The sequence below is a fragment of the Mytilus trossulus genome, chromosome 9 (assembly GCF_036588685.1).
Source record: "Mytilus trossulus isolate FHL-02 chromosome 9, PNRI_Mtr1.1.1.hap1, whole genome shotgun sequence".
Classification (NCBI taxonomy): Eukaryota; Metazoa; Mollusca; class Bivalvia; order Mytilida; family Mytilidae; genus Mytilus; species Mytilus trossulus.
In genome coordinates, this window is record NC_086381.1 from 72,992,878 (window position 1) to 73,005,978 (window position 13,101).

Sequence of the window (13,101 nt, forward strand, 5' to 3'; positions counted from 1 at the left end):
GGTGGAACACATAATAAACAAACTTACTAAAATCAAATTTTCTCTGATTTCTCAATTATTGTACTCTATAATCTGCACCCCTGCCTGACAATTTTAATTTTGGGGTAAAAAACTGTACAATTCAAGATTAAATTCAGTTTAGTTGTTTGGAATGTTCAGCTGAAGCAAGTAACTTCTAGAACATGCAGACAAAAACTCATGTGTAGGTTAATGTTTGTAAATGGGTAAATATTAAAAAGTTTTTAAGTCTGCTATGTCTGGAGAAATATGTTACTGTGAAAGTACTTTAATTCGTGGGTATCAATTTTCGTGGTTTGAGCAATATTTAAATGTTCGTTGGTTTTAAAATTCGTGGATTTCAGTTTTCTAAAATAAAAAAAATTGAAAAATTAAAGCCTTTAGAAACGAAAGTTACAACTAGTCTGGATTGAAGGAAATTGCAAAGTAAAAACTGACCCGTGTAAATCCTAGTGATAACACTAATTAACCCATGATAAAGTGATCAACAGATTAAAGCCCATCAAAGGTGTTAATTAGGCCATAAACATGTCACCTAAAGAAAACAGTAACATAAACAAATGCTATAAACATATCTTGAATTGTCAAATAATTCTTATCAAAATCAAGGCCAGCATGAAATTATCGTTTCCCATATGTACAAGAACTATGAGGATATAAAATGAACACTTTATCATACTAGCAAATCAATACCGGAAATCTGACTTTCATCGATCAATTTTTTTTTATAAGAATTAAAAGATCAAAAGTTGTACAGTTTAGGTTATTAAAGATTAAATGGGTATAATCCTGCATGCGGTTGTAGTTCTGTGACTGCTATTAAAGTATTCTCAGAATTGGCGTTATTCAATATATTCTCTAGATCATATCAGTAGTCAAACCTACCAATGGGGATCTTTCCATGTCTTGATATGGACAATGGTTGTTTTATTTCGTTGGACACTTAAATTCGTGGATAAAGTCATCCACGAAAACCACGAAAATTGGTACCCCACGAATAAAAGTACTTTCACAGTAATCTCACTTTACTGTTTTATTACTACATTGTATATAGAAAAATTGTGATAAAAATAGTAAACTCATAACCCTTGAAATAGTTGACATTAAAATCTTAAGTCTAGGAGCCAAACTCATATTTGATTTTATTTCATGTATAGTAGGAACTGACATATTATACATATACATTTGTAGGGCAGATGAAGCATCACCGACATTCCAGTGTAGTTTATGTCATATACCCTATAAATCTACATCCTTACCATTTCCTGTCAACCTGTCATCTTGTGCCATCTGCAGGTAAAAATTTCATTAAATGTAAACACATTTATTTTAAAACCTTGTCTTGATTGGAAAAAGGCGGAGATCCAAGTAGTATTTAATGATTCTCATGTACCTCCATCTGTTCCTCTCATTTTTGTGACAAATAAATGCAATAATATAAAATTTTCATAGTTTTTTTTGGACCAATAAATCCAGGTTATTTTTTTTTTCTAGTATCTGCAACGGCGGCAGCGTCAACAATGAATTAGTTTGTGATAAGGTCTAGTTTATGGTGAACAACAAGTGGTAGGTCAATCATATTTGGTATGCAGTTGCATTAGAATTGGCACATCTCATTTCCATGGAGATTATTTGGCCCTGCCCCCTCTGTCATGGTCTATTGACTTTGAAACTTTTACTTATTTTATATATATTAGTTTGTGATTAGGTCAGTGTATGGGGAACTACTAGTGGTAGGTCAATGATATTTGGTATGCAGTTTTATAAGCATTGGCATATCTCATTTCCATGGAGATTATTTTGCTCCGCCCCCTTATTCATGGTCTATTGACTTTGAGAATTTTGCTAAGTTAACATGTATTAGTTTGTGATTAGGTCAGTTCAAGGGGAACCATTAGTGGTAGGCCAATGTTAATTGGTATTTAGTTGTATATGTATTAGCACATCTCATTTCCATGGAGAATATTTGGCCCCACCCCCTCAGTCATGGTCTATCGACTGAAAATTTTGCTTAGTTTAGATGTATTAGTTTGTGTTTCGATCAGTTTAAGATGAACTGCTAATGTTAAGTCAATGATATTTTGTATGCAAATTTATTGGCATTTGCAAAAATCTTTTCCATGGAGATTATATAGCCCCACCCCCTCTTCGTGGATCATTGACTTTGAAACTTTAACATAGTTTACAAGTTAATGTTTGTGTTTAGGTTTGTTTAAAGGGAACGACTTATAATAAGTCAATGGTATTTGGTATGCAGTTGTTTTAATATTTGCACATCTCATTTACATAGAAATTGTTTAGCCATGTACCTTAGTCATGGTTCATTGACTTTGGATATTTGCATAACTTATGTAACATGTTAAAATATTGCTATTTTAATTTCAACATTTGAATAATCAAAATTACAAAAAGGTGAGACATATCTCTGTGAAAACAGTTTATTGCTTTAAACATTCAAGAGTTATGGTTCTATAACATTTTGAAAATAAGACGATAGTTGATGGATAAAAAATGTAGAACCACTACGCAAAATGAATTGTATATATATGGTTTCAGGATGATAAAAAAAAATGTTCTTGAAATTTATTGGGATGTAATGGAGTGTGTTTGATGACTTACCGCACCTGTTCATTTTGAACAACATTCCATATAGCAAGGGAACAGAATCAAACACTAATAAATTAATTTAATCATTCTGACTCAGTAGTATTTTCCTTATCCTACGGCAGAAATATCTTTTAAATAGGTGGTTTCCTAACAACAAATATTATTTATATTATTTAAAAAAATTATTATAAATTAAGTCTTATAGTAAAACTGTTTAATATAGATAGTTTTACTTTGTCTTCTGTTTAAATTATCTAAACACATGATCATTACATCCAAAAAATGACTTGTATGAATGAGTACATTCCGGTTATTTGCATAGCCTATTTGTCAGACGAAATTATGCAATTAAGCGGAGTATGCTTATATCCGAAATGACAAATTACGGAGTCAAATAACATCGATAGTGCAGATCAGCAAAGAAGAAAGATGTACGTCCATAGTCCACTTACAACATAATGAATGCTTATTTATTCTAATAAAAGTTATTTGTCTACTGTCATACATTTTATTTCATTGTGTATTCTTTCAATAAAGTTTATAAACACATTTTGTTTTAGTTTATTTATGTACCGACTTTTCCTTTACCTGAGATACAAAAATAAATTTGTTCTAAAAATAGATTTGTTTCTATGACCCGGATGTACAAATTAAATTGTTACGCTTTGTTTAAAATAAACTGTTTAACAATACTACACAGTTTATAATCATTGTAAACAATAATTGTGCAATGAACTGCCTTTGATATGCAGTATTTACCAATTACACAGTGATGTTACACTGTTACTTTAACACCGATAGTTTCGTTTATGCAAAGCAGTTATAACAGGTGATGGGGCCATGCACGGGTTATTTGCTGGACACGAGTGTTGAAAGTGAGAAAATAAAATAATCAGAAGTTAATTTTCTTTTAGAAAAATATTAAAAAGGAAAGATTGATGTATAGAATTCTTCAACCATATATAAATGCCCTGTTTAACATAAATGTAGATCACCCAAGCTGAATTACGAAATTACACATTGGATAATGATCGATAATTAGCAGGCGTTAATGTTTTAAAAATTCACCAAAATATAATCTATGAACAATGTTTGAAATCCAATCAATAATTAACACCTTTTGAGATAGAAGATCATAGAATGGTTGTGTTTTTACAACAATCAGCTGATTGACATTTTTATGACCTCGAGGCTTAAAATAGAACATGGGAAACTTTACCTGTGTACACATCGAGGCCTTTTCTATAATCATATAAACACGAAAGATACTGTTTTAAAACTTTATTTGAATAACACACAAGTAAATATGAAATAATAATGAAAATTATGATGCATTCAAGAAAAATATACTTACCAAATTGCCGTTTCCGGTCAAAAATCTCGTCAGTTTTAACTGAGCATATCTAGCTGGCGATTATTTTCTATGCAATAAACCGAAATGCCACTTGTAAGGCTATGCATATAACCGGACAATTTAACATTAGGTGAATGGGAAATGGTTTTGTGCAGGAGAAAAGTATGCAATTAACCGAATTATGCTATTAAGCGGTATGCAATTAAGTGGAATCGACTGTACAACAGAAAAAAAAATATGCTTATATTGTGGTATATTTTTGGAAAATATGTGGTTTATTTGTTTGTAGAAAGAAGAAAGTTCCAGATGTTCTTTTTACAACTATAGATCTACCAACAGAGATACAAACCCATGGAAAAGGGTCACTTATACAAGCCAGGTAAATAGTCAATGTACAAGCAATACAAATTAAAACGATAAATTTTCATGACAGGCTACAAATACAAAAGAGACAATTGGATAAGATTTTCTTTTACCAGCCAGATAAAATGAACCTCTTCAGAGAAATACAGGTGTACGAGTTAATGTTAAAGATACAAGCTAAGAACTAGAAGAAAATAGGTCTGCTTATTAGAAACACAGGTCCCAGCAAAAAATATTCTACAGTTAGAAGGTCTATTTTGTTCCTTGAACTGTTGAATGAAGATTTTCATTTTTGTCTGTTGTAAAGTACATGTACTGTAAATTCAGAAGTTATTGCGATGTTTTTATTATTGTGAAAAATGCGACAGGGTTATGATCGCAATAATTTGAACTAGCATTTTGAAATTATTTATATGAATTGAACAGGATTTTTCTCAATACATGTATCACAAAAAATGAAATCGTATTTTTAGCCTGAAATGACAAAATCGCAAAAATAAATGCACAAAATAATTTCTGAATAATTTGAACTAGCATTTTGAAATTTTTTATATGAATTGAACAGGATTTTTCTCAATATCACAAAAAATGAAATCGTATTTTTAGTCTGAAATGACAAAATCGCAAAAATAAATGCACAAAATAATTTCTGAATAATTTGAACTAGCATTTTGAAATTTTTTATATGAATTGAACAGGATTTTTCTCAATATCACAAAAAATTAAATCGTATTTTTAGTCTGAAATGACAAAATCGCAAAAATAAATGCACAAAATAATTTCGGAATAATTTGAACTAGCATTTTGAAATTTTTTATATGAATTGAACAGAATTTTTCTCAATATCACAAAAAATGAAATCGTATTTTTAGTCTGAAATGACAAAATCGCAAAATTAAATGCACAAAATAATTTCTGAATAATTTGAACTAGCATTTTGAAATTTTTCATATGAATTGAACAGGATCTTTCTCAATATCGCAAAATATTCGTATTTTTAGTCTGAAATGACAAAATCGCAAAAATAAATGCACAAAATAATTTCTGAATTTACAGTATTGCAAAATTAAAACAGTTAGCTTCCAATCCATGGCATCACAATAAAGACAGTTATTAAGTTGGGGAAAACGTTCATCTTTAATTGTAATGAAAATGCTTAGAAAACCAAAGACACAGCAACATGAACTCTACCATAAACCATTAAGTTTCTTACTGAAAAAGATAAATTATGGATCTTTAATTTCATTGTATGAACCAAATTGATTCATGTAAAAAAATACATATCAATGAAAATAAAACATTCTGTGAAAATTTGAACCCAGGAATGAAGAAAGCTATATAAGATAGATAAGATAATTTTTATTAACCAATCATGGTGCCCAAAATTTGAGCTATACAATCAAATGAATGAATTACAAAATAAAGCACAGAAAATTATTAGAATGATTAAAGTACATTTAGACAACAAAAAATAAAAACAACACATGAATACACATTTACACTAATTAACCTGATATAAACCAAGTTATTAACAAAACATAGTTGTTATGGGTGCCACTGTGACCTGGAGAAATAACATAATTCTTTATAGTACTAGGTCTATGGGAGACAACTCCTGATCATTTTATTTCCTATAATTATATATCTATCTATATTTTTCTTCTATTTATTTCTGTTTTTTTTTTGTTTTTTTTTAAACAACAATATTTTCTTATAATTTTCTTTCGTTCTTCAAAAAGGGAGTGCAATAAATTAGATAAGTTTGAAGTTACAAACAAATCTTCAGATGAAAGAATCCAAACAAATTTCATTTCATCAGATAATCTTGAAAAATTTTAGAATTTGGAATTTAAATTAGATAGATGTTGAGATCGAGTATCTTTTAGAACGGGACATTTTAAAAGAAAATGTAGTTCGTCTTCAACTGCGTTTTTACATAGCTTACACTTTCTGTCTTCAGCTTTAATCCCAAAATACCTCCCTCTTTCGATTTCAAGATCATGACAGCTAGTTCTAAATCTTGTGATTATTTGCCTGTCTTTTTTTGAATTCATTTTTAAATATGGTTCAAACATAAAAATATTTTTAAATTTTCTGTAAGTTCTTAATTTATTGCCAGATTGTAAATTAGTACACTTCCCAGAATTGCTTTCTAAACTAGCTAACCAGCTTTCTTTAAATTTAATAGTTAAAGATGTTTTTACCTTTTTTAGAATATGGTTTTGTTTAAAGTTTGACTGGTTAACAAATAGATATTCTAAGTCTAGAAATTTAAATATATGTTTAATACTTCCTATCCAAGATTCCTGGTTATGTTTGACCATAGAATGAGACAGATTTATGGCTTCCCTTAGAATAATATTTGAAGGTTCAATATCTTTCATAAGATGGATCCAATATTTTATCATATTCATTATTACATAATACAGTGTAGGGAGTGAACCTAGTTCTCCTCTACATGCCATATTTGATGTTTTTATGTTAACTCCAAGTGAAAATTTACAAAGCTTAGTATGAATTTTCTCTAGTACAAGATAATCAGTTTCTTTTGATATAAAGTTATCCAAATGTATTTGTTTCTTATGTGGTATATAACCCCAAATTTCAGATCCATACAACAAGATTGGTCGGATTGTATGGTTATAGATGTGTAGTAGAGTACTAGGTTTTGGGCTTTCTACTGAAAAGGTCTTCCTTAATTTGAAATATGCTTTCATTCCTTTGTTATAAAGTTCTTTCTTTGCTTTTTGGAAACTCCCAGATGATGAAAAATTTAAACCTAAGTATGTGTAGTTTTGTACACATTCTAAAGTCTGGTTTCCTAATGATATTTTAATATTTTTAAGTCTTCCTGATTTGTTAAATACAAGAACCTTGGTCTTTTTTTTGTTAACTGTCATTTTATAATCAACTGTAAATTTATTTAATTTGTTAACACAATTTTGAAGTCCTTGCTCTGATGATGATAAAAGAACTACATCATCAGCATACATTAAAATATTTAAGGGATGTGTATTTAATGGGATTGGATCACATGTTTGGTCAAAATAGATTGGCAAATCATTTAAATATATATTAAAGAGACAGGGACTGAGATTATCCCCTTGTCTTTCTCCTATATTTGATTTAAAAAGGTTTGTCCTGTGTTGGTCTATTTTTACACAAGTTTCTGTGTTTTCATACATACATTTTATAATGTCATAAAATTTTGTTCCAACACCTATACATTTAAGTTTATAAAAAAGGTGGAGATGTGAAACTGAATCAAATGCACGCTTAAAATCTACAAAGCATGCATACAGAGGCTTCGAATTATTTTTCACAAATTTTTGAATGATGGTATTTAACACATACATATGGTCAGTTGTGCGACATCCTTTAGTAAAACCAATTTGCTCACTTCTAATTATATTTCTAGTTTTTAAAAATTTTGTCAACCTATTATTTAGAATTGAATTAAATAACTTGCCTATGTTATCAGCAATAGTAATGCCCCTGTAGTTTGATGGATCATGATTAGATCCAGACTTGTGAAGGGGGGTGATAAAGCCTTGGCCCCATAATTTTGGGTAAATACTACTTGAAAATACTAAATTAAAGAGTTTTTGTATTAGAGGGATACAAACAGTTTGGCTATATTTTATCATTTCATTCGAGATCATGCTGAATCCACTCGATTTAGAATTCTTAAGATTTTTTATTGCTTTTTCTATTTCCTCAGGTGTTATTAAGTAGTCAAGTTCATTAAAAACATTTTCATTTTGAAATGATTCAAGTTTCTTCTTAATCAAATCATCACTATATTGTTCATTCTTATTTAATTTTTGAAAGTATTCCTGCCATTCAGATGGGTCAATAGTATTCTCAGATTTGTTTTGACTATTATTTGAGATATTTTTAATTTTATCTAGTAGTTGCCAATAGGCTTTGGGATTTTGATCATACAAATTATCGAGTTTATTCATGATGTCTTGTTTGAATTTTCTTATTTTTGCTCTTCTTTGTTTTCGATACGATTTCAGGCATTTAAAAAAGGACCCTCGTACATAAGGATCTGTGTTGTGATTTTGCATTAATTTGTATTTTCGATATAAGTTTTGTTTTAAATTTATTATATCTTGATCTTGCCATTCTCTATTCTTTTTAATTTTCTTCTTCTTGCTTTTTTTTGGTTTTCTAATAATTTTCTTTAATGATAAATCTGCAGCTTTTAGGAAAATCTTATTTAAATCTTCTGCGGCATTATCAATTGAATCTTGGTCATAACTTTTATCTTTATACTGTCTAATAAAATTTTTGATTTCATTTGAATTTATGGCATCTTGAAATGCTGAGACTGAGTTTTCATCCCATATATATTTATCTGGCATTAAAGCTAGATTTAAGTTTCTTTCATAAATTTTTGTGTTGCATTTTAACATGCATGAGATCTGACAATGATCTGACAAATCAGGTAAATAATTATGAGTGTGAAAATATGTGAAATTTGGTAAGAGTTCCTCAGATGCTAAAAAATAATCGACAACACTACTTCCTAAAGGTTGGAAGCAAGTGTGTGCACCCATTAAATCACCCATTGTTCTGCCATTAAGGATACGCAATGATGAAGATATACATAGAGATAGGAGTTGTCTGCCCCTAGTGTTTATAGAAATATCTTTACTTTTTCTTTGAATTAGACTAGAATCACATTTATAATTGTCAAATAATGGAATATGTTTGTCTGAATCCATTTGGATATAATCAATTTCACAAGCAGTTCTTGCATTTAAATCTCCTGCTATCATGATTTTTCCTGATTGGGAATATTTTACAATATCATTTTCAATCATTTCAAGAATATTATAATTCAATTTTCTATAGTAGGAAGAATTTTCAGGTGGATTGTATACAAAACAAATGTATAAATCTTCCTGAAACCCGAAAAATGTTCTGTCTAACTTTAACCATATAAAATCATTTGTGGCATGTCCTAAAAATTTAACACCTAGTCTTATTGTATTAAGTATATATACTGACAAGCCACCATGTCTTTTCCCACTAGGTTTGGTTCTAGGTCTTATAAGATGAACCGGTCTTTGAAAATTTGGAAGTTCTAAACAATTATCCAGATCACAGTGGGTTTCTTGCAAGCAAAAAATGTCTTGCTGTAAAAGATTGTCAACAAAAGTATCATCTTCAAATTTGTTAAATCCCTTACTAATATAACCATTGATATTCCATGTTGAAATTTTCAAGTTTTTTTTTGGTATAAATCATGTGTGCTTACAATGATCAATAAAATAAGCATACACTAAGACCAGTAAATATAAGTCATAAAAATATGAGTTGCATGTAACTGTGTACTACAGCGATTAGTGATGTATAAAATGAAGTACATATACATAATAATAATACATTTGTTTATATTCATAGAATTGTTCATTTTCTTAGGAAATGTATACATATATCAGCTGTTGCATATGTGTACATACATGTATTTCTATAAAAAAAAAAATTTTAATATTTATGTCTGAAGATATTGTAGACAGACTCTCTCTGTAGAGTAGAAGAGTTAATAATAAAAATCAAAAAATGTTATTTATGATATACATTCATGACATTTATATTATAATTATTTATTTTATTTTTTCTCTTTAAAATGTAGTTCTCATTCATGTATGTTTTAACATGTTTTGCAAATAAAAAGTCAGTGTCATGATGGTCTTTTTAACTAACTTTATCTGTCCTGATTTTAATATTATTAACTTTTGTATTACCACATATCGTTTGCACCAGTGTTTTGAGTCTTTAATCTCACATTAAAAAAATTAAATAATAATTCATATACAGATCATGAAAACAGTGACCATGGTACTTAAATTCTTAACTAGAAAAGTACATGTATATGTAGGAAACTATAAGTATATAAACATCTATAATAATGCAAAAACAATAAACTATTTTAAGTCTTGTTACATTTTTACATATATGTGCCTATTCAATCATATTATCTAAAGTATGGATAATTCCAGTCATAATTGGTTTGATCTGATATCCAACTACCTTGAGAGTTTCTATTTCTCTTAATATTAAGTGCTTTATATAATGCATATTTGAGGTTTGTGACAAAAACTTTGGTTCCTTCAAAGTTGAGGTGTACCTTGTCAAAATTTAGAAATCTATAGTTTGCATTGCCTCTGTACGCCAAGGAAGAATTATCACAAAGGTGTATGTACTTTTTATGCATGAATATGTGCTGCAAGATTATATTGCATTCTTGTATTTTTTTGTTCAAGATATAAGAGTCTCCTCGACATATATGATATACCTGATTTGTGTTATTTAACAGAGTATGTAAAGGCAAACTTAAAGCCAAAGGTGAACTCAGTGCTAAAGAAGTCAGTGATGTGAGTCTTTATTCTATATAGAATAGTTAGTCATTATACCGAAATGTGGGGACCAAGTACATCAGTGTTAATAGTCATTATACAGAAATGTGGGGACCAAGTACATCAGTGTTAATAGTCATTATACAGAAATGTGGGGACCAAGTACATCAGTGTTAATAGTCATTATACAGAAATGTGGGGACCAAGTACATCAGTGTTAATAGTCATTATACAGAAATGTGGGGACCAAGTACATCAGTGTTAATAGTCATTATACAGAAATGTGGGGACCAAGTACATCAGTGTTAATGCATGAAACTGTATCAACAATAGATCACTGTACTGTCTTCAACAATGAGCTAAACCTAAATGGTATAGTAGACTAAACAAGACCATGACATTCAAAAATGCAAATCAATTCAAGAAAGCCAGCAGCGGGATTTAAGTTCAAAACAATATTTAAAGGATAAAACAAATATGATATACAGCCACAAACAACAAACACTCAATTAAATACTTTTGACTTGGTACAAGCACAAATAGAACGTTGTGAGGCTTTAAGATGTTTTTGAGCACTCAATCCTCACTTTACCTGGGACATTGGTGTCACAGCACAACATATTAAAGCACAAACTGTAATATTCAGTTGAAAAAATGCTTGACTCGTCAGATTAACAAAAAGCAAGTAATAATTTGATTTCTGTCTTTTATTTTATAGAGTCTGCCATTTTTAGAATATGAACTACATAACCAGTTGATGAACAAATTAAAGGTTTGATATTATTTAACAATGAAAGTTGGATGTAAGAGAAAATATAAGAACTTTTTTGAAATGTTGTAGCAGTACCTGTTGTATTACTTTGACCATGTTTGTGCTTCTCAATTATAGCTGCAAATTTTGAATTCGATCAAATTAATACATGTCAAGATTTTAGCAGAATGGATGTGAAAGAAGCTAAATTAAAACAAGTAGGGATCATAGATGCAAATCAAAACGTCTTGTGCGTAGCATTAATGAAAATTCCAAGAAAATAGGACAGATGAGTTCAGAGTACAAATTTGAAATAGTATGAAAGAAAGTAAAAAAATAGGTTTAATAGATATAAGAAGATGTGGTATGAGTGCCAATGAGACAACTCTCCATTCAAGTCACAATTTGTAAAAGTAAACCATTATAATTAAGTCTGGTTGTTGCCATATGACCAGTGTTGATCTCAGAGGAAATATATAGACTTTAAACACAATTATCATAAGAAACCCTGGTTAGATAAACAAAATATAAATTAAAAGAATACAGGTTAACAAACAAATTCACAAAATGAAGAGGACAAAAAGTCACAGTTAAAAATCAAAATTTCCAAGTGTTTGAGAAGATGTAAAAACTGTCTTGAAATAATTCCTTTTTATTGGATTTCTGCATATTTCACCTGATATTAAAAGCCAACAATGTGTCTGCAACTAGCCAGGTAATGTGCATTTCTGATAAAGCATATGATTTGATTGGTTTGTTTTTCAGTTACGAGGGATGAATGGTCTGTTTGGATTAAGGATACAGATATCTGTAGGAGACACCTACCTTATTGGTATAGCTGTAAGTAATCATAACTATTTAATGTTAGGCAATTAATGAACAGAGTCGCAAGAGACAGAAAGATTGAATAAAGGAGCCAGTTCTCTATTGTCTTTCATTTGTCTCATCTGTCTCCTGGTTCCTATTCTAAGACTGCTCTGATATCTGAAGGCCTTTTGATATCATCTTTGTTTTTACATAGTTTAAATGTAAGTGACATTTAAATTTGCCTCTATAGGTGGTTACCCAATTTCAAAGTGCCTTCCCTCAGTACCATATATGTTTAAATGGAGCTCCCCTTATTCACCTTCACCCAAAACTTGCCCTTTTATTCAAGAAATTTTCAAGAAGGGCCAAGTTATGAAAAATTAAGAAAATATTGTCGTCTAGAGATCTAAGAAAATTTAATTGAAAAACAGGAATTATCTCCCCTGTTTTACATATTGCAGGTTTGGATGAGCTATTAAGCTCAGAAGAAACTACCAGCTTTACCCATATTTTTCCACCAAAGGCTTAATAAAGGTTCAAAACCTAAAGGAGTTATCTGTAAAACAGGGGAAATAATTATAAATTATCTTAATGATATTATCTTTTAAATTTTAATGCCGAATGATAGATTTGACCTCATTTTTACGGTCCACTGAACATAAAATGATAATGCAGATGGGGCATCAGTGTACTATGGACACTTTCTTGTTTGGTTAAAGAAATAGCAGGAATTTATGAATAATAAGTGAATAATTTTACTGAATTTGTGATTAAATTCTTTTTAAAATAGAAATAAAATTTGTTATAAAAAAAATCACTTTTTTTTTGTG

The 13,101-nt window shown here is 29.6% G+C and overlaps 1 protein-coding gene across 2 annotated transcripts in view; it reads left to right on the plus strand.

Moving 5' to 3' along the window:
- LOC134683370 (C2 domain-containing protein 5-like) overlaps positions 1-13,101 on the plus strand; it is an 88,196-nt gene that overhangs the window by 21,819 nt on the left and 53,276 nt on the right. For both annotated transcript variants that reach the window (XM_063542637.1, XM_063542638.1), the window contains exons 15-19: positions 1,210-1,314; positions 4,269-4,358; positions 10,674-10,731; positions 11,432-11,485; positions 12,230-12,304. In XM_063542637.1, coding sequence (XP_063398707.1) covers positions 1,210-1,314; positions 4,269-4,358; positions 10,674-10,731; positions 11,432-11,485; positions 12,230-12,304 — 382 coding nt within the window. The remainder of the gene's footprint in view (positions 1-1,209; positions 1,315-4,268; positions 4,359-10,673; positions 10,732-11,431; positions 11,486-12,229; positions 12,305-13,101) is intronic.